The sequence below is a fragment of the Cebus imitator genome, unplaced genomic scaffold (assembly GCF_001604975.1).
Source record: "Cebus imitator isolate Cc_AM_T3 unplaced genomic scaffold, Cebus_imitator-1.0 Scaffold382, whole genome shotgun sequence".
Classification (NCBI taxonomy): Eukaryota; Metazoa; Chordata; class Mammalia; order Primates; family Cebidae; genus Cebus; species Cebus imitator.
In genome coordinates, this window is record NW_016107697.1 from 405,681 (window position 1) to 428,587 (window position 22,907).

Sequence of the window (22,907 nt, forward strand, 5' to 3'; positions counted from 1 at the left end):
TCCTGCCTCAGCCTCCTGAGTAGCTGGGATTACAGGCACGCACCACCATGCCCAGCTAATTTTTTGTATTTTTAGTAGAGATGGGGTTTCACATGTTGACCAGGATGGTCTCCATCTCTTGACCTCGTGATCCACCCGCCTCGGCCTCCCAAAGTGCTGGGATTACAGGCTTGAGCCACCGCGCCCGGCCCTATAATACATTTTTTTTATAGTGACACAATTAGGATGCAAATTATTTAGATTTGTTAACACACTCTTTTACAGTGACACAATTAGGATTCAAATTATGTAGATTTGCCCAAATGTGCTTGTTCTTGTTCCTCCAAGTTCTAGGTCAAATCCAACGTTAAAATACATGAAAGCTTTTGATTTATGAAGTAGACAATTTCAACCTATTCTTATTTGAGGAATATTTCTTTTTCCCTAGGTAAAAAAATTATCCTACCCCCCCAAAATGATAGAGTACCTCTGTACCCGTAACAGCAACTGGCATATCTGTGCTCAATTACATTTGCTAAATGTACAGTCCTTGTAAGTACAATATAAACAAATATCAACCTTCTTTGCCAAGGTCTCCACATGTACATAATATTAGAAGAGTTTTTAAGGTAAAATTTAGAGTTTAAAATATGAACTCTCGTATCTTCTGATTTCTACGCCAATGCTCTTATCCTTAAAGCCACATCTGTCCCTTGGCTAAAGAGCTGTGAATGATCAGAAGACTTTTAGAGCCTATCTACAACCAGTGTTAACATCTGCACTATTCATGATTCAAACATAGTATTTTCAAACCAACTACTTTTACTAAACATGCAATGTGCTGACCACTTTGATAACCGGGCTTTGAGGAGGTATAGGTGTATCACAAGAAATGTACTATCTAATTGAGAAGAGAGAAGGACAGGTAAGACAACAGCAATGGGGAAAAAGCACAGTAATATATGACGAATGTTAGATGTGACTTTGAGTTCAGAGGAGGGTAACGGAGGGAAATCGGAGGCTGTTCCAGAAGGCGCCCAGCAACAAGTGAGACTTCAGCCGGACTGCTGCAACACCCGAGGTGCGCACTCTGGACCAGGATCCTAAATAAATTGCTAGTCGATGGCTACTATTCTAAGGTTACCAAGAGCTCCCCGGGCTCTGCGGACAGGCACAACGCAGGCGCCGCGCAAACCGGCCCCGCCCTACCACCCTTCCCGGCGCTCCCCGGCCCGGAGATCGCAGCCCGGAACTCGCCTGGGCCCGGCTCGGGGCTGGCGGATGAGGCCCCTCCCCTGCCAGGCGCGGGACGGGCGCGCAGGCGCGGTCTCTCCTGGTTGTAGACGCGGCGGCCCGGCCGGGCGGGGTGAGTTGGGGACGCCGCGCTGTGGTCGCAGTGGCGGTACGGTCGCCGCAGTTTCTCGGTCTTCGTTTCGGCCACCTTGGTCCCTGTGGGTGGGCAAAGCTGGGAGAGAGGCTTTATGCCCCCCTCGGCTTCCAGATCCCTGGGGCGCCGGGCGGTCACCGAGGGCCGTGTGAGCGCAGCTCTGCTGGCTCCGGGTCCCGGCGGCTGGCGAGGGGCCGCTCGCGAAGGGCACGAGTTCCCTGGTGACCAGGGCGCACGGCGGCCCCACGCCCTTCCGTACGCCTCCTCGCGGTGCATTTCTCTTCACATCCTCGGGGCGTGTGTTGGTGACCGGAGGAAGCGTGTCTAACCAGGACTTTATGGAAGCGCCTTGTATTGGAAGCTCTGGAGCGGGACTCCTTGGGTCCACATCTCCATCCACCACTGGTTCTGGGACCCCTGCAAGTCGCTTAATCTCTCTTTCTCAGTTTCAAGTGTAAAATGCGGAAAGTAATAGCAACCTCTCTCCTAAGGTAGTTGTGAGGGTTAAGTGGATTAATATCTGTGAAGTACTTAGAACTGAGCGTGATAAACAGCAAAACCATAAGTGCTGCTCATCTTTTTGAGCTTGGTATGTAAAAGGAGATAGTGCACTTTTCTTCTCATCCAACCCCATAAATAATTGCCCAAGAGTAGGAAATTTTTTTTTCTTATGGATATGGGCTTTTCGCATAGCCTGTTCAAAAACAAAGCTTTCTAAACAACTTAGTTGCACATCCTACTTTAGAGAAAAGACAAGTGTTAAGTCATGGTGAAGTTGGAAACTGTAACGTTTGTTGTTTGGAAAACCACATGAGAAAAATGGCCAGAACATATTTGTGCTACAAAGAGTTAACAGGCCTCAGGCTGCTGTCTTAGGAAGGACTGGTTGCAGTGTTGGTGCCTGTTTGGCTTCTGGGAACTTACATTTTGGGTTTGTGCTGAACAGTATGTTTTATGCTGAAATTACCAGCTTCTATAAAAATCTGGGATACCAAGTATCTAATGGGCGTCCCTGTGCAGAAAAATTGTATACATGTTGCTGCATTTTCCGTGCTGGAGGAAGGGTGTGTTTTGTTTGACCCCTCCTGGGAGAGAGGCCGCATAAGGAGCCTACATGTGATTCCTCCAGACTCCATTGTGTCTTTTTCTATTATGATGAGCCTGTATATCCATACTGCATTGTGTAATAAATGTCAGCCTTGAGTACAACTATAGTTGAGTCCCGTGCATCCTATCAAAGCTCCAAATGTGGGGGAGGTCACAGAGATCTTCAGGCACAGTTTTTTAAATTTGTGTAAAAATCAGAGGTGTAAGTACAGTTTTGTTACAAGGATGTGTTGCCTAGTGGTACTGAGCTTTTAGTGTAACCATCACCTGAATGATGTACATTGTACTCATTAAGTAATTTCTCATCCCTCACCTTCCCAGTCTACAGTGCCGAGACACAATTTTGATAATAAAAAGTATTAGAAGCTTTAATAATTGGACTTTTAATTTTGTCTTTTTGCCTCAAATGGAAATTGGAAAACTATAGACAAATGGTTGTTGAATCGTGTTACTGTACCAAATGAGTCTGTCTATTTAGACATATTACATATAGCAGAAAAATCATCAAAAATTGCCTCTACATTACCAAGTTTTTTTGGTACAGTGTTTTGTGTTCAGTGTTTTGAAAAAAGGCACAGGTTGCTTACAGTATGTAGGTCAAATGCCTGGTTTTGTTTATTATTTTGCTAACATCTGTGTTAATGCTCACCTTTATCAAGAGTTTATCTGTACCATAGTGGAAAAATATAACCAGTTTTCTCATAGGCCATTTTCCCTTTGTTAGTTATACCTATCTCTTTTAAGGACATCTAATTTAAATTGATGGAGGTAGGTTTGTAAATTTGGGGGTAGAAAGATCAAATTTGCCATCTGCTTATATCTCTTTTCCCTTAGTAAAAGACTAGATCAGTTTTTGATAAGTGAGTGGGGAGATGGAGGAGTTGGAGGTTTAAGGAAAGTGAAGATTTGAAATGGCTTCATGGATAGTATGTAGGTTGATCAAAAGGTATTGTGAATAATAATGGACCTAGTCTGCTTTCTTATGAGACTTTCTCCCAACATGGAGAAAATGGTTAATTGGGTTCACCTTGGATTGGGTTCTGCCAGAAAGATGATGTCATCCTTAAGGCTGTGCACAAGTATTCTGGTTCACCTCTTTTTGGGTACATGTAATGTTGCATTCTTTGTACGTGGGCAGCCCCTCTCCATGTCTACTTGAAGTCAAATGTGCCATGTGACTTGCTTTGGTCTGTAAAATATGAGCAGATACGGCTTCCGGGTGAAGCTTTAGGAAGCAGCTCTCCATTCGCCATTTCCCTTCTCCATACCCTACCCTGCTGTGAGGATGGTGGGGAGACTTGTTGAGATGCAGCCTCTTGTCACCCTGGACACTATAGGAGAATATAAGTGGCCGATCAGGCAAGCTGGAAGAACTGGGAAGTTGCGATCAGAGAAGGGGAAACTTAAATACGTGATTTTTTTTTTTTTTTTAATAAAGACGGGGTTTCACCATGTTGGTCAGGCTGGTCTTGAACTCCCAACCTCAGGTGATCCGCCCGCCTTGGCCTCCAAAGTGCTTGGATTACAGGTGTGAGCCACTGAGCCTGGCCAAATTAGTGATTTTTAAGGTGGAACTGTAGGGGTGTATAGATGAGGAAGTTTGGAGGGAGAAGGTAGAGATGAAGTGCTCAAGGAAGTCAGAGGCTTTATACATGTTCCTAACCCTGAAGCCCTTAATTTATTGCAATTCACTTCAGTAGTGATGACTATTGGACTTAATGGTAAACTTGAAAGCTCCCTTATTTTGAAATATGGAATGAATAAATCAAGATTTGGAATTTAGTACCGAACTGAAGGATTCATTACCTTGATCACTGAAAAGTAAGTAAGCAACCACGAAAACTGCGATATTGCTTAGCCACCAGGCAGGAGAGTAATAGGTAGGCTAAGCTGCTCTAACAGAGACTCCAAAATATAATGGTTTTAAAAATGTTTAGCTTGTATCTAAAATCTTTTAGAATTAACTGAATTTTTAAGAAATATAAGGGATAGAGGTAAATTAGCACCATTAAGAAAGAGACAAATTCAGTGTGGGACATTATACAACTTTGCTGTTAAAAGAGAACTCTGGGCCTCCAGCAGTGGCTTCAGTTAGAAGCTTTTCAGATAGGTAGAATCTCAGGTCTTGTGCCAGACTTGTTCAGTCAGAACTTATATTTTGACAAGACCGTCAAGGTGACTTATGCACTGGCCTGATCTCTTTAAAAAGCTAAAGTCTTAGTTAAATAAAAGGTTGGAAGAACTGTTCTATTAATAGATTAAAAGATAGTAAAGAGACATAACCAATATAAAGTACAAACCTTGATCAAATCTTTTTTAACAAACCAGCTTTAGAGGACAATTTGGGGTCAACTAAGGAAATTAGAATATGATGGGATATGAGATGATATTAGAGAATTATTAATTTTCTTAGATATGATTATGTTATTATATAGGAGAATGTGTTTGTTTTTAAGAAATACATGTCGAAGTATTTAGGACTGAACTGTCAAGATCTCTACAACTTTCAAATAGTTCAACAAAAAAAGAAAATATATATACTCATAAACACATATGTGACTATACATACATATTGATATTTAGATAAAAACAAACATAGCGCTCTCTTCCTTTCTCCGCCATCGTGGTGTGTGCATTACTCCGTTTCTCGCCGTGTCTTCTCACAAGACTTTCAGGATTAAGCGATTCCTGGCCAAGAAACAAAAGCAAAATCGTCCCATTCCCCAGTGGATTCGGATGAAAACTGGTAATAAAATCAGGTACAACTCCAAAAGGAGACATTGGAGAAGAACCAAACTTGGTCTGTAAGAAATTACACATGTGATGGCACACATATTTATGCTGCCTGTAGGTCACAGTCGTGTTACCAAATCAAGCTGAAAAATGTCACCGCCATCTGGAGAAGTTTGAACAGTTTCCTTTCTGTATCTGTTATGAAGGCATTAGTACAACGCACAGTGCTTCCATTATTCATGTTAAAAAAAACAACAACAAGGTTTTGGTTGCCTGGGTTCAGTAATAAATATGTGAGACCTTTCATTTCAAAAAAAAAAAACAAAAAAAAAATAGCAAATTGTTAATAGGTATGAAATTGGTGGGGCACCATGGCTCATACCTGTAATCCCAGCACTTCGGGAAGCCAAGGCAGGTGGATTGCTTGAGCCCAGGAGTTTGAGACCACCCTGGGCAACATGGGGAAACCCCATCTCTACTAAAAAAATACAAATAATCCTTACACTAAGAATGCAAAACTATACAATTTCTAGAAGAAAAAGAAGAAAAAAATACAAATAAATTGTCTGGTTGTGGTGGTGTACACGTATACTCCCAGCTACTTGAGAGGCTGAGGTGGGAGAATCACCTGAGCCTGGGGAAGTCGAAGTTGTGGTGAGCTAGAATAAGGCCACTGCACTCTAGCCTGGGCAGTTGGAGTGAGACCCTGTCTCAAAAAATAATAATAAGTGTGGAATCTAAATACTGTCTGAGTGTTCATTATACTGTTCTTTTAACTTTTATAAATGTTTAAATTTTTTCATAATAAAAAGTTAGAGTGAAAAAACCCCCAAAATGTAGTTTAAAAAGACAGAAATTTGGCTGGGCCCAATGGCTCATGCCTGTAATCCCAACACTTTAGGAGACTGAGGCAGGTCGATCACGAACGAGGTCAGGAGATCAAGACCATCCTGGCCAACATAGTGAAACCTCATCTCTACCAAAAATACAAAAATTAACTGGGTATGGTGATGCACATCTGTAATCCCAGCTACTTGGGAGGTTGAAGCAGGAGAATCACTTGAACTTGGGAGGCGGAGATTGAAGTAAGCCGAGAAGTACACGCCACTGCACTCCAGCCCGGTGACAGAGCAAGACTCTGTCTCAAAAAAAAGATGGAAATTTAATTTTCTCTTAATACTCCAGTGCTGGTCATACAGTACAGGTAGAGTTGCTTTACCGTGCTTGGCTTACAGCTTCTGTCCTTGATCCAGTGTGGCTCATTCAGCTCCTACCATTTTCTTGCTAGTAGAAGGAAAGAAAGGGCAAGGAGAACTCATTATCCAGAAGCAACACCTGCTTTGTTGATGAAAACTTTAGTTTTGGTCATTCACCTGGACATCATATATTTAAGGGCTGTGCCTTGGTTTGGCCTGCTATAACAAATTACCATAGACTGGGTGGTTTAAACAACACAGACTTATTTCTCACTGTACTGAAAGCTGTGAAGTCCAAGGTGTTGGCAAATCTAGTATCTGATAAGGGCCCTCTTCCTGGTTTGTAGATGGCCATCTTCTCTCTATATCCTCTTGTGGATACAAAGGTAGCTTTCTTATAATAAGGGGCCAGTCACATTCATGAGGGCTCCATGTACATGACCTAATTACCTCTCAATGGCTTCACTTCCAAGTACCATCACTTTGGGGATTAGATTTCAACATAGGAATTCTGGGTGGGGACACAAACATTTATAGTTGGCAAAAGTCAATGGACTATCATATGTGTATACTGATTTAACAAAGATTTATTTGATTTCAGCTGATGTTCCCCTCTTCTTCCTTTGTTGATTTCCCAGACCAATTAAAACTGAAGTCATTTCAGTTTTGATATGCATTAAATAGAATAAGAAATTTTAATTTTGAAGACTAAAATATGAATTTTTTTCCCCTCAATCCCTTCAGTAAATAACAGATGCGGGTGAAAGATCCAACTAAAGCTTTACCTGAGAAAGGCAAAAGAAGTAAAAGGCCTACTGCACCTCACGATGAAGACTCTTCAGATGATATTGCTGGTAAATTGTGATATTTGGCATCCCAAATAGTGTTGAGAAGAAGAAATAACATTACAGTTGACCCTTGAACAACATGGGTTTGAACTCGGAGGATCTGCTTGTACACAAATTGTTTTCAACCAAACATAGATGGTTAATACAGTATTCTTGGGATGCGTGAAAACTGCATACTCGGCAGGCTGATTTCCTAAATGCAAATGCCACAGGACCCACTGTGGGACTTGAGTATGCATTGTTTGGGGTATATGTGAGGAGGTCCTAGAACCAACACCCCCTATCCCCCGCCGTCCCGCCTCAAGTATCTGAGGGTTGACTGTGTATGTTTTTAATTAAGAAATCTATTGCTCTTTATTTTTACTGTTTTCTATGTAAGCATTAGAATCAGCTTGTCTAGTTCCAAAAAATCCCGTTGGGATTATTATTAGGATTTTGTTTGATGTATAGTATGAAGTAACTTAGATTGGCTTTTTTTTTTTTTTTGGTCTCTTTGTCATGGCCTATTAAGACCATGTCACCAAACCACCAGAGCTTAGCAGATGGCTTTTGGGAGCTGCTGGCCTCAGGGCTTGGGTTTCTATTTAGCCTCATGCTTTTGCTTTGGGCTTCTGAGGATTTTCCTCACTTTCTTGCCAGTTCTCTCCATTTAAAGAGATATTTTTAATATATTATTTCCATTTTAGGTGTGCATAGTTGCATACAGCTATAGACACACATATACTCACAGATGAGTGCCTATGTCATGTGAAATCTGAAGAAGTTCTAAGGATTGTGCCAACATCAGCTTCCTGGTTTTGATATTTTACTATAGCAATGCAAAACATTATCATCAGGGGAGACTCAGTGCAGGATGAATGAGACCTTCTTGTATATTTCTTTGTACCTTCCTGTGAATCTAAAATTAGTTCAAAAATTTAAACTGTAATAAATTAGGGAAATCAGGTAAAGTCCTAATGATATTTAAAGAGATAATTCAGACTTCCTTCAATGCAGCAAACTGACTATCCTGAAATATCATTCAGTTTTAGTACATGTATAGCATTGTATAACCACCACCAATCAAAATACTTGACTATATCATCACCACCCTATATGCTGTCCATTTACAGCCACACCCTCTGCCTTGCATTCATTGCCCCTTACAACCACGAATCTCTTCTCTCATTCTATAATTATGTTATTTCATGAACATTATATAAATGGAATTATATAGCATATATTTTCTGGGTTATTTTGTGTGTTGAATCTCTGTGCTTTTTAGTTAACAGCATTTAACACTGCTGAGATTTGCTTAGTAATGGTAGCACTTTGGTGTAGCAAAGAACATGTTCAGATTTTGTTTTATCTTATTCAGTGGGTTTAACTTGCCAACATGTAAGTCATGCTATCAGTGTGAATCATGTGAAGAGAGCAATAGCTGAGAATCTGTGGTCGGTTTGCTCAGAATGTTTAAAAGAAAGAAGATTCTGTGATGGGCAGCCAGTACTTCCTTCTGATATTTGGTTGTGCCTCAAGTGTGGCTTCCAGGTAAGAAAAGTGTTACTGTTACGTGAGTTTGTTTGAAATATTTTTCTTAAATGCTTATTGTGAGTTGAACTATTGGTCATGTATAGGACTTAAGATAAACTTATCCTAATTTAGATAGAAATTTTCCAAGAATGAATTTTAAAATGATTGTTAAGGTAAATTAAAAGGTATGCTATGTTCAGAGAGTAATCGTGTGGTTTCCAAATACTTGGAGAAGGAATTCAACCTGTTTGCAGTAGTTGCCATATCTGGACCTTTACCTTTTGTATTTACTTAGGAAATGGATCCACCTTTCAGATTACTTTTTTTCTCTCTCAAAAAGGATTATTCTGCTTCTTTTGCAAAATAATTTAAAATCTTAAAGTTTCAAAGTTATTGATATCTATGATAAAGGAATTTTCTAATGAAAAGTACATACTTTAAAAAAAATAAGAGGAATCATTATCTTACACAAAATGTCCAGAAGTAAGGCCACTTCAGGATTAGTTAATTTAATGGAAAGAACATTAAAAACTGAGGTTTATTCTATTTTCTTCTGTGCCATCTTCTCTTAAAACCTTCCTGGAAAGATTCAGCAGATTTGACTTCCCTTTGTGTTGCATTAACCAGAATTGCATCTTATTTCTTCACTTACCTAGTGAGGGAAATCACTGTGATTGGTCTGTGTCTCACTAGTTCTCAGTGGGTTGGGGTGGAGTTGTGTACAGGATTGGGAAATGTGTGTTTGCAGGAGGGCACCACTGGCCTGCCAGGATGCTGGGTGTTCCACGGTGTGCAAGACAGAGTGTGTACATTTTTAAATGATGGAGAAATTAACTTTGCCCTTGATTGTTTTAGGTAAATACTATATATTGAAAAGCCTGTTAGCCGGTATTCAAGAAATTATATTTAACTTGCTTTTCTTAAACTTTCTCCTCTGGCCTGAAATTAAAAACAAAGCAAAACTTTTCAGTATAAGTGTGAGTATAATTTTTGATTAATTTGAAACAAACATTTGTAAATCATACAAAATAGCTTTCTGTTCATCTTTAGGGATGTGGAAAAAACTCAGAGAGCCAACATTCACTGAAGCACTTCAAGAGTTCTGGAACAGAGCCCCATTGTATTATAATTAGTCTGAGCACGTGGATTATATGGTAAGTTAAATTTTGTTAGTTCTTGTGACCACTAACACCCCCTCAATTTTTTTTTCTTTAAGCTTTTAAGGTAAAATGTTTAAAGATGTTCTATCAGCTTATGTTTTTATAGCCTGAACACAATCTATGGGCTGCTTCAAGAAAATTAGCATTATCCATGAATATAAAATTTAAGTTGGAAAAATTTTAACGATCTACTTTTCTTTCTTTCTTTTTTTCTCTGGAGACGGATTCTCACTCTGTCACCCAGGCTGGAGTGCAGTGGTGTAATCTCAGCTCGCTGCAACCTCTGCCTCCAGGGTTCAAGCATTTCTCCTGCCTCAGCCTCCTGAGGAGCTGGGACACAGGCACATGCCACCAGGACTGGCTGATTTTTTTGTATTTTAGTAGAGACAAGGTTTCACTGTGTTGCTCAGGCTGGTCTTGAACTCCTGAGCTCAGGCAATCTGCCCTCCTCGGCCTCCCAAGGTGCTAGGATTATAGGCGTGAGCCACGTGCCCAGCCTCTCTACTTTTCTCTAACATTTTCCTTTTAATATAAAGAAAAATTCTTTTTAGTTGATGTTTTTTTTTTGGTAGTGAACTTGCTAATACAGAATCCTATAGTTGTAGAGAAGGAAGATACTTCAAGTAGGTCATTTTTGCAGGGAGAAGAAAAGCTGGGTATTAAGTAGCTCATGAAAACTTAGGTGGTTCTGCTATTTAATCCTGGTTGAGAACCTAGTCCAGTTTCTTATGTTACGTTTCTATGTAGTATTATTTACCTTTTTATGTTTATGAAGTAAAAATCCAGGTACTAAAACAAGTTTTTTTTTGGGGCGTTGGTGGCTCGTAATCTCAGCACTTTGGGAGGCCAAGGTGGGCAGATCACTTGAGGGTCGGGAGTTTGAGACCAGCCTGGCCAATATGGTGAAACCCATCTCTACGAAAGATAACAAAAATTAGCTGGGCATTTGGTGGCGCGTGCCTGTAGTCCCAGCTATTCGGGAAATTGAGGCAGGAGAATTGCTTGAACCCTGAAGGCAGAGGTTGCCACTGCACTCCAGCCTGCGTGATAGAGTGACACTACATTTCAAAAATAAGAAAAAAAAAGCAAGTTTTTTGATTTTCCAGTTTCTGATCAGTATATCATACTGTTTTGGTGGTATAAATAGATATTATGTTGAAATGCTTCCTCTGGGTTTTACAATAATTTTCCAACTTGACTCTATAGACTCCTAAGGGTTCCTTGAATGAATTTTCAGGAGTCCTCAAATTTTCTTTAAAGTAAAAATATTTTGTCTAAAATTAATATAAGGATATTTTGGCTCACAGAAGTGGTATCTTTAATACAGCCATAAGGGTAGGACGCCTGGTGCATTTGTGTTTTTCTTTGTTGTTGTGAGTCCCAAGTACTATTATTGGGGAGAATGAGGAAAAGGACAGAGGAAATTTAATATGTAAATGATGTATTGGAAGCACGAGAAAGAGCAATGTTGCTGTAGGTGGTTCAATAAGGATTTCACTTTAGTGGTCTCAAACTCTGGTGCATCAGAATCTCAGGGAGACCTTGTTAGGACAGATTGCAGCATCTTGGTCTTAGAAATTCTAATATAGTAGTTCTGGGGTGAGAGATAAGGGGCCAGAGAATTTGCATCTAACAAGCTCCCAAGTGTTGCCAATGCTGCTGGTATGGGGACCACAGTTTAAGAACTACTGAATTAGAAAAAGGTAGGTAAGGCCGGGCGCGGTGGCTCAAGCCTGTAATCCCAGCACTTTGGGAGGCCAAGGCGGGTGGATCACGAGGTCAAGAGATCGAGACCATCCTGGTCAACGTGGTGAAACCCCGTCTCTACTAAAAAAAATACAAAAAATCAGCTGGGCATCGTGGCGCGAGCCTGTAATCCCAGCGACTCAGGAGGCTGAGGCAGGAGAATTGCCTGAACCCAGGAGGCGGAGGTTGCGGTGAGCCGAGATCGCGCCATTGCACTCCAGCCTGAGTAACAAGAGCGAAACTCCGTCTCAAAAAAAAAAAGAAAAAGGTAGGTAAGAAGATTGTGAACATGTAAGTTGGCATTGATGTAATGCATTATGGGGCGTTTTTTTTTTTTTTTTTGGAGATTGAGTCTCACTTTGTCACCCAGGCTGGAATGCAGTGGCACGATCTTGGCTCACTACAACATCTGCCTCCTGGGTTGGGGGTAGCTGGGATTGCAGGTGCCCACCACCATGTCCTGCTAATTTATATGTTTTTAGTAGAGATGGTGTTTCACCATGTTGGCCAGGCTGGTCTTGAACTCCCAACTTCAAGTGATCCTCCCGCCTTGGCCTTCCAAAGTGCTGAGGTTATAGGTGTGAGCCACCACACCCAGCCCTAATGGATTATGTTCATAAAACACTTTGAATACTTTCCAACACATGTTCTTAAATGATCACCGGATCTCATGAAGATAAACAGAAAGGTAATTATAATATACAGAAGAAACAAATTAACGTAATATACTAATGAGTAAACTTAATTATGGGTAGTTTTCTCAAATGGAATGTGCTTTTGAAAATACCTTTCCTAACTCTCTACTTCCAAATAAGCACCAAACAAAACAGAACAGCTATCCCTGAGTCTTACCCATCTTTGTAAGTAATCAAGCTAGAACCCAGGCAGTTATTTCCTTCCCCTTTTTTATCTTATTTTATTTTTTAGCCTATTAACAAAAGTAGATACAATGGTATAATGAATTTTCCCATACCCATCAACCAGCTTTAGTTGTTTTTTTTTTTTTCAGCTTTAAACATCAACTCACAGCAAGTCTTGTTTCATCTACACCAGGATTTCTTGATCTCAATACTGTTGGCATTTGGACTGCTAATTCTTTATAATGAATTCCTTGTGCTGTCCTGTACATTATTGGGTGTTTACCAGCATCCCTGGCCTCTACCTACTTAAATGCCAGTAGTGGTCTGCTCTCCTCTCAACAGTTGTCAGAACCAAAAATGTCAAATGTCCCCTAGGTGGCAAAATCACTCCTCGTTGAGAATGTCAGTGATTCTTAACGCTGACATTGAGAATCGCTGACATTGTCTCACTCACTTCTCCCTACCCATGGCAGTTATTTTGACATTGCTGTGTCCTTCTTCTTTCATATCTAATTTGTTATTGTTTTTACCTGAAAATGCATATAATGAATGTCCATTTCTCTCCAGATCCTCTGCTACTATGCTAATCGGTTTCTATTCCTAATGCCCTCCAATTCCTCCAATGTAGTTTATCACATTAGCTAGAGTGATGTTTTTAAAGTGTAAGTTGGGGCTGGTCATGGTGGCTTGCACCTATAATCCCAGCACTTTGGGAAGCTGAGGCGGGTGGATCACTTAAGGTCAGGCATTCGAGACCAGCCTGACCAATGTGTTGAAACTCTGTCTCTAATAAAAATACAAAAATTAGCTTTGCCTGGTGGCACATGCCTGTAATCCTAGCTATTGGGTGGCTGAGGCAGGAGAATTACTTGAACCCTGGAGGCACAGGCTGCAGTGAGCCAAGATCACGCCACTGCGCTCCAGCCTGGGCAACAGAGCGAGACTCTGTCTCAAAAATAAAAAATAAAGTGTAAGCTGGATCATATCATGGCCCTGCTTAAAAAATCTCTCATGGCATTTCATTACACCTAAGATCAACTGCCAAAACTTTCAACTGTGAGGATCTGTATGAATTGTCCCCTGCTTATTTCTCTAGTCTTACCCTGTGCCTTCCCCTTTGTGTTCCGTCCCATGTATTTAAAGACAAAAGTAACTAAATACCAACTTTGTTACCTGATATGCAAAATTTTTGAGGATATTTTCATAATTTTTATATTTTTTCAGGTGTTATGAATGTGATGAAAAATTATCAACACATTGTAATAAGAAGGTTTTGGCTCAGATAGTTGATTTTCTACAGAAACATGCTTCTAAAATACAAACAAGTAAGTTAAGCAATTACTAAAGGAATTTGTGTTAAAATACAATATTTCATATAGGAGTTTATAAATTCATAAAGAATACTTTAGATTTCACTGTGACAACCCAGTCAATAATTTGAATAAAGATATTATGAGTATCATGCATTCTTAGGAGGCAAACGTGTTATATGTTTATATAAGCAATTTGAGAAAATGAAGTATGTCATGTCTAGATCATGGGCTTTGAAGTCAGTCCTAATAAGTTTGAATTTAGGCTCCCCCACTTACTGGCCATGGTCATTTTTACTGCTTAGTGTTCCTATTTATAAAATGAGGATTATAATTCTATTTTATGGAGTTACTATGAGGCCTAGATTTTTTTTTTTTTTTTTTTTTTAGATTTAGTCTTGCTCTGTTGCCCAGGCTGGAGTGCTGTGGTGTGGTCGCAGCTCACTACAATCTCTGCCTCCCAAGTTCAAGCAATTCTCCTGCCTCAGCCTCCTGAGTAGCCGGGATTACAGGTGCCCACCACCACACCCGGCTAATTTTTTGTATTTTTAGTAGAGACAGGGTTTCGCCATGTTGGCTAGGCTGGTCTTGGACTCCTGACCTGGTGATCCGCCTTCCTTGGCCTTCCAAAGTGCTAAGATTACAAGCTTGAGCCACTGCGCCTGGCTGAGATAATATATTTTAAAGGTTTAGAAATTCATGTAAAAATACTTGCATAGTACCTGTATCAGTCTTTTCTCACGTTGCTATAAAGAAATACCCGAGTTTGGGTAATTTATAAAGAAAAGAGGTTTAATTGGCTCATGGCGCTGCATGCTATGCAGGAAGCATGCTGCTGACATCTGCTCAGCTTCTAGGGAGGTCTCAGGAAACTTTCAATCATGGTAGAAGATAAAGGGGAAGCAGGCACGTCTTACATGGTGGAACAGGAGGAAAAGAGAGAGGGGAAAGTAGTACACACATTTGAACAACTAGATCTTGTGAGAACTCACTCACTATCACCTGAACAGCACCAGAGGAATGATGCTAAACCATTTTTGAGAAACCCACTCCCATGATCCAGTCACCTCCCACCAGGCCCCTCCTCCAACATTGGGGATTACAACTGGACATGAGATTTGGGTGGGGACACAGATCCAAACCATGCTAGTACTTGACATATATTTATGAAATGGTGTCTGTTATTTGTAACATAACTGCAGTGCAGTTCTGACACTAACTACTGGGAGTTGGACCAGCCTTCACAGGCTAAGGGCACAGTTGCCCACAAGACTGCCCTCACTTCAGACACCAGCTGCAAGCTCGAGGGTTCCTAGGCCACCGAATTTCTGACCAACTGTCTACAAATTTGGAGGTTCTTGCCATTTCTTCAGGTTCAATTATAATTTGCTAGAATGAGTCAGAGAACTCACGAAAGCCCTGTACTAACAATTATAGTTTTAATACAGCAAAAAAGAATACAAAACAGCCAAAGGAAGAGCCGCATAGGGCAAAGTCTGGGGAAGGTCCCAAATATGAAGCCTCTGTGTCTACTTCGCAGGGAGTGAGGACACTCCCCTCACCCTCCCCAGCCCATACATTGGTGTGCACTAATATGCACAGAGTATTGGTAACTAAGAAAGTTCACTGGCGCTTTCGTGTGGAGAGTTTTTATTGGGGTTTTATTGTGTAGGCATGATTGATTGAATCATTGGCCATATTAATTTAACTCAGTCTCCAAGCCCCCAACACTCTAATCACTTGGTTGGTCTTTCTGGCAGGGCCAGCCCCCATATGGCCCACAGTGAGTCACTTTGTCAACATAAACTATCAAATATGGCCTGAGGGACCCATCATGAATAACAGACACTCTTGTCCCTCTGGAAATTCTGGAGATTTAGAGGGTATTTCCCAGGAACCTGGGGAGAAAAGTCAGCCAGATCCTATATTATACAATAGTAATATATTACATATTATGTATTTTGTTATTGTATGCTTTGTTACCTAACAAATAAGTAATATATAATGTATGTTAAGAATGTACAGGATAGCAGTTTCTTCATTCAAAAATAGTAAGTGCTTCCCACATGCCAGGTATTAATTTTTATTTAACGAGTAGTATTATAGTAAAACAAAAATAGTTTTAACTTGCCTTCTAGGTGTTTAGATTATAGTGGGAGCAACAAGCAAAAAATGCAAATATATAATGACTTCTGGTAAGTGCTGCAAAAGAAAGGAACAGTTTGCAGTGCTAGGTAATAATATAGTAGTCACAGTGATCAAGAGAGGCTAATATTGCAGAAGTGTGGTTTGTTAGAAGAGAGTGGAAAGAGATGAAGTGACGAGGTAGATGAGCAGGTCATGAAGGATACTGTAATGAATTCCACGGTAAGGAATTTTTATTTTTTTGGAAGTGTAATGGAAGTTACTAAACTGTTTTAGGCAGGGGGGTGTCACAGTAATTTCTTCTTTTTATTTTTAATAAAGATAACTTATGTGGCACATAGATTGTAGGTAGTTAAGCATGGGGGTGGGGAGATCATGAAGAGCGTTAAGGAGGTGATCGTGGTTGGGCAGGTGAGAGGCTGGTTGATACTTTCATGGAGAGTGAGTGGATTACATTGCAGTGAGGGAGGGAGAGTGGGAGTAATCAAGTATTAAATCTCAGGATTTTTTTTGGACAGCTGGGTGAATGGACAAGATAATTATGAGTTGCCTTTGAAGTGAGTTAAACTGCTTAGTAAGCGGCATCAGAAACTGAAAAGTTATATAAAAATACAGTTGTAAACAACAATATATTGTTTTCTATAGCCCAGTGTACAGATGTTTTTTATTAGCCATTGACCTAATGAGACAGTAATGGTTCCTCTGGAGGAGTAACCAGAGAAGGTAAACGCAGGCTCTTGGACAGCAAAAGAAATGATTAATTTGATCACTTATTTATTTATTTATTCATCAAACATTTATTGAATTCTATTCTGCACCAGGCATATGAGTCATAGCTCCAATTCTGCTCAAAGAACCAGGAAAATATGGCAGTGAAAGACATGTAATACTACTGGAACTGAAGTTGATCATAATGCTGTCTGCTGAAAACTGTGCATTAAGTTTTGTTAGCCATAATAGAAGATAGGCAGGGATATGATGCCATGGATGATGAAAGTGCAAGTTTAGGAATTATTTTCTCTGGATTTTTTTTTACCTTAGAGTTTCCCTAAATTTAAGTACAAAACTAGTATGATTTTCATTCAATTTTACAGATTTCTTGAATAATTATTACAAGAAAGATGCTAGGAAGGGAGCATGGAATTACAGTATGATGGAAAGTATATAACTTTGAGTTGGGCATGGTGGCAGCACTTTGTAATCCCAGCACTTTGGGAGGCCAAGATGGGCAGATCACATGAGGCCAGGAAGTGAGACCCTGGCCAACATAGTGAAACCCTGTCTCTACTAAAAATACAAAAATTAGCTGAGCGTGGTGGCACATTTCTGTAATCCCAGCTACTCAGGAGGGGGAGGCATGAGAGTCGCTTAAACCTGGGAGGCAGAGGCTGCAGTGAGCTGAGATCACACCACTGCACACCAGCATGAGTGAGACTCTGTCTCAAAAAAAAGGTGGTACATGTCTTTGAGTCAGGGGGTCTGGCATTCAAATTTGACTGTGTCACTACTAGATGTGTGACCCCAGGCAGATTACTGTTTATCCAAGCCTCATTTTTTCCTTTGTATTTTGTCTATATTTCCAAGGTGCTTGAGGGAATAGAGATTGGTAAGACAGTCCCTAAAATCTTTAAGAGGCTAAAGATCTGAAAGAAGATGTAAGATTAAAAAGTAATAATAATACAAGTAAATGTTAAAAGATTTCTGTTTTAAGTAACAATCAAAGTCCTTCAAATATTCAAGGAGGTATATAATGTTCAGCTGTAGGAACTAAAAGAAATCGTGGATGAGCTGGCTTTCAAGCTGATGCTTAAAGGATGAACCCTGGGCAGGTGAAGATGAGAGAAGAAATCATTTCACCTGGTGGGAAGCACTAATATAAGCCTTAATTGAGTTTATGGAACCATGAATAGCACCTGGAGTGGTAGGGCACGTGCTCTTGAGGTAGCTTGAGAGTGGGTGGAGCTTTCAAAGTTTGGGAAATACATAGTTAGTTTAAAGCTTTGGGCAGTTCTAGGGCAAAATGTCATTATCCTTGTGGGTTAAACTACAGGATCTCTCAGGCAAGTTTGATTTAAAATAATATTCCTTGGCATTCTTGAATAAGTTTTTGGATATAATAGTCTGCCATACTGTGCCTTGTATGTGGCTTCAGTATATTTTTATAAGATATTTGGAGAATCAAATATGAAAGTTATTGAGGTTTGTAAGAATGCTGGATATGATTTTGTTGTAATTTTAATGGTAATTGTGAAGACTATAGCAATATGAAAACACCTACATATGATAATTCAAAATGAATATGAAACTGTATATATTGTATTTGGGTGAGAGGGTATGATTTTAGAAGATTCTTTTTATATTTTGCACTAAGTAAAAATAATCATTGGAAGAAAGCCTGTGCTTGTACCTTAAACACATTTTGAAGTTATGCATGACCAGAAACTCTTTTTCTTTCTCTCTCTTTAAAGCATATCATTAATTCTTTTGTTCTTTTCTTCTTTTACTTTTAGGCATCATTATCCTAAAATTAGATAGTATATAAACTGGCAAGCTAATTATTATGTGGTTCCAAGCTAGGGAAATTGTGGGGCAGCAAGTTGTCCCTTTTTACTTGATCTTTAAAGATTAAACTTCTCTTCAGCTGTAGAAATGCCTGTTATCAGAGCACTTTGGGAGGCTGAGGCGGGCAGATCACTTGAGTCCAGGAGTTTGAGACCAGCCTGGGCAACATATCGAGACTTGTCTCTAAAAATTAAAAAAAGTAATAAATACTATGCCATGTTAACACAAATCACATTTTTAGGAAAGATAACTTTTTCAAAACAGAAGTTTAATGAGTGGCATTGTCTTACATTTAAACAAATCTCTTAAGCATTTGGCTTAGTAGAAAGCCCCTGGATTCTCATATCTGCTTCTGCGTTTAATCTTTTGTGATATCACATGCCTTATAGCCTCTGGAAAACAGCATTGTATAATTGAGAATGAATTTAAAAAAACAAATAAAATCTTGGGCTTATTATGAAAATACTTTTTACCTTAAGTACCTCTGAAAGGAGGAAGTTGTCTTCCGACCCACTTTGAGAAGTGCTGAACTGTGGCACATTTGTCTTTATATTTTCTGCCTTTAGCCTTACTTATCCATTAAGGCTCAGCTCAAATTCTATTTCTAGGATGCTTTCCCAATGCTTATCTCTCTTTTGGCACTCAGTGTCTGTGCAGCACACTTTAGAATCTAATAACACCATTTTTGATGTTTCATTTTTATGTTTGTACTTGTCTTATTTTCTCTTCTAAGACTGTAGGCTCCTTGACTAATGGACTATGGGTTATATTCTTTTTGATTCTTATGTGGGTAGACAGTAAATACTTGCTGAATTAAATCAAATAGAATGTGACCAGTTTTTACTGAGTAAGTAGCTAGATAAGCTTTGTACTTTAAGCTCCCAAATCCTGAATATTAATATCAAAATTATTCAGTCTTTTAATATCTTTGAGTTTCTGTTTTGTGTCAGATGCTGTGTTAGGTGTTGGGAGATGCAGTCATGAATGAGACAGATCTACTTCCTAGTTCATGTCATTACTGATCTTTTGGTCTATTGAGGGATACAGACAAATTGTACTTAGTTATACTCGCTTGTTTAAATAGTGCTGTGATGGAGCAAGTACCAGGGACCGTGAGAACACTTTGGAATAGTATCTAACATAGACTGGAGGAGCAAGGTCAATTCTATTTAGAGGAATATTCCAATTTAGATGAGAGCAGAATGATATCTAGAAGTTCTCTGGGCAAAAAAGGAATGGATTGTGTGTTCCAGGCGAAGAAAATAGCTCATTGATGAGAGCTAGATAGGTTTAGGGAAGTCTTGAGAGCTGAAAAGTTGAGTTTTGTGGTTGTGGAAGATGATGATAGGTGAGACTTGAGGTAAGTAAGAACAGATATTTAAGGGCCTTATACAGACAGAATTTGTTCTGAGGGCAGTGAGGAACCACTGTTAAGTTTTAAGCAGAGAAGTGGATGATCAGTGATTTTGTATCTTAGATCGTTGGTTTGACTTGTATGGAGACAGGTAGGAATGTCTTTTATATGTATAACTGCCCATTTATTATGTTAATATCAATTTAACATATAACTAAAGATTTCTAAGGCTAATCGTTAACTGGGAGTTAGTGGATTTTGAGAATAAACTGGCAAGCTAATTATTATTTGGTTCGAAGCTACGGGAATTGTGGGGCAGCAAGTTGTCTCTTTTTACTTGCTCTTTAAAGATTAAACTTCTTTTCAGCTGTAGAAATGGGCAGATTATATTAATACTACATGACTGGTTTAGGTAATTGCATTAAGCAGTTGAGATAAACCCCAGCTCAGGTTCCCAGAAGAATGCTTACAGCTGTTTAGTTTTCACATCTAATGTTAGGATTTGCTTATAGAAACAAAACTCCCTCTACCTCCCCTGTCCCCATACATGTAATAAAAAGGTCATATATAATGCAAGATTGAAAATGGGCAAATAAGCATTTTTGTGAATCCCACCCAGAAATAGGTTTTATTAAAAAGTAGACCAGAAAACTTTGGAGACAGTAAAGAAACATTGGTTGCAAGGGTTTGAGAAGAAAAAGGGCTGAATAGGCAAAGCACAGAGGATTTTTTAGGGTAGTAAAACTACTCTGTATGATACTATAATGCTGGATCCATGTCATTATGCATCTGTCCAAATCCATAGAACATACACTGCCAAGAATCAACCCTGATGTAAACTATGCACTTTAGGTGATAATGATGTGTCAGTGCAGGTTCATCAGTTATAACAAATGAACCATTCTGGTGGGGGATGTTGATAATCGGGGAAGCTATGCATGTGTTGGGGTGGGGGGATATGGAAAATCCCCATTAACGTATGCTCGGTTTTGCTGTGAACCTAAAACCTGCTTGAAAAAAAAATGTTTTTTTAATTAGGCCAGTGTCCTCTGAAAGGCTCGTGAGATTTTTCACTTTAATCTTTTAAATGTTGTGAGGTGTTGTACAAATACTTAGGGAATATAGGAATTCCTGGTGAAATAATATAGTTGAATATTGGTTTTTGTGAAATAGATGACTGAAAATCCCCATGTTCTTTTCTAAACCAATACATTTGGCTCATAATTTTAATACTGGTAGGATGCCATTTTTAACAAGATGAAAGAGAAGACAAAATACTATATTCTGCTGACTTTATTAAGCTTATGCTCCTGGTATACAATAGACATGAATTACATGGGTTTTTATGAAGTATGAGTTTGCTGTATCTTTTTAATATTTTTAATAAAGTAAGTGGTGGTATGTTTGGGATCTGAAACTTCATCTGAGGATATTATGACCTGTTTCATTAACAATTTGATTGCTATTTAATACTTAAAAGAGGTGATACATGCTGGGCACAGTGGCTCATGCTCGTAATTCCAGTACTTTGGGAAGCTGTGGTGGGAAGATTGCTTGAGGCCAGGAGTTCAAGACTAGCATGGACAACGTAGCGTGACCCTGTTTCTATTTATTTTTGTCTGTTTTTTTTTCCAGAGGTAATACAGTTCTCTAAAATGACAGTCATGTTCCTAAGAAATTTGCATTTTCAAAAATAAGTAGTAAAAATAGTTGTTTCAGTGTATACAAGGCACTAGGCTCAAAAAGATAATGACGTTTTAAAAACAATTTATTTTTACCTATAGGGTTTTTAATTTGGGATTTCTCATCTAAACTACAAAACACCGTATTAGAGTGACTGTCCCAAAGATGTCACATAACTAGTACCATTCCAGATACATGAGGAGACGTTAATTGCATACAGTGGGTACCTAGGATGTTAGGGCCTAATTTTCTAAGGAATCATTTGAGGAGGACTGCTACAAACTATGACTAAAAAAGCTATAAATCCAAACACAAAACACATCCAGCAATTGATTACATGCCGCTAAGAGTAATGGCGTTTCTATTCATATCACCACTGGCATTTTGTTAGTGTCTTAAACTACTATCACACTTATAAATGTTATCATCTTTATTATAAAAGACAGTAGCTAATGTTTAAGTGCGTGAATTCTGAAGCTACATTGCCCAGGTTTAAATCTTCCCTCAACACTAACCAGCAGTGTGCCTCAGTTTCATCTTTGAAGTGCTTCAGTTCTAAAATAGGGACAGTTATCAGAGCTGATAATTTAAGGGAGATATGCTCTGAAACTAGCTGCAAAATAAGTTTACTTTGCCCTCGCCTATGGGAAGAAAGGGAAGAACCAGTGTTCCCACTTTTGGTTTAACCAAGGCAATTCACAAATATACCTTTGGGAAAAGAAAGGCACCAATTTAATACTGCTTCACAACGAACCCACTATTGGTTGTTTTCAGTTTTCTCCTGTGATAAAGCTGTATCTTTGCTCTTTTATTTTGTAGGTTAAATTTTTTTGTAATATCTTGGCTAAAGTATACATTTTGATTACTGTTGTAAAACTGCCCTCCAGAAAGCTTGTACAAAGGGTACAAGTATACTTGGCAACAGTGCCCATATTTCTACATTTAACTTGGTGTATTGTTCAGTTTTGTTTTGCCATAATGTTTTTAATGTCATTGTTGCCAGGTCATTAGTCTTTTCTGTTTTTAGCCTTTGGGGTTATGCTTTGAAAGTCTTTTTTGCTATCCAAGATTCTAAAGATATTCACCTAAAATTTGCTGGTACTTTAGTTTTTTTATGTTTATGATTTAATATCCTTGAACTCTGTTTTTTTTTTTTTTGAAACGGAGTCTCGCTCTGTTGCCCGTTCTGGAGTGCAGTGGCATGATCTTGGCTCACTGCAACCTCTTCTTTCTGGGTTCAAACGATCCTCCTGGCTCAGCCTCCTAAGTAGTTTGGACTGCAGGTGCACATCACCATGCCCAGCTAATTTTTATATTTTTAGTAG

At 39.2% G+C, this 22,907-nt stretch overlaps 2 protein-coding genes across 2 annotated transcripts in view; both read left to right on the plus strand.

Moving 5' to 3' along the window:
- Nucleotides 1-1,264: 1,264 nt before the first annotated feature.
- The window catches only part of LOC108288695 (ubiquitin carboxyl-terminal hydrolase 45), a 47,411-nt gene continuing 25,768 nt past the window's right edge, over nt 1,265-22,907 (plus strand). Inside the window, exons 1-5 of the mRNA XM_037731099.1 lie at nt 1,265-1,345; nt 7,147-7,256; nt 8,608-8,780; nt 9,813-9,916; nt 13,753-13,853. Coding sequence (XP_037587027.1) covers nt 7,157-7,256; nt 8,608-8,780; nt 9,813-9,916; nt 13,753-13,853 — 478 coding nt within the window. The 5' untranslated portion in view covers nt 1,265-1,345; nt 7,147-7,156. The remainder of the gene's footprint in view (nt 1,346-7,146; nt 7,257-8,607; nt 8,781-9,812; nt 9,917-13,752; nt 13,854-22,907) is intronic.
- On the plus strand, nt 3,759-5,512 carry LOC108288684. The gene is made up of 2 exons (XM_017507664.2): nt 3,759-3,884; nt 5,057-5,512. The coding sequence occupies exons 1-2, from the start codon at nt 3,759-3,761 to the stop codon at nt 5,279-5,281; spliced, it is 351 nt and encodes a 116-aa protein (XP_017363153.1). The 3' UTR covers nt 5,282-5,512.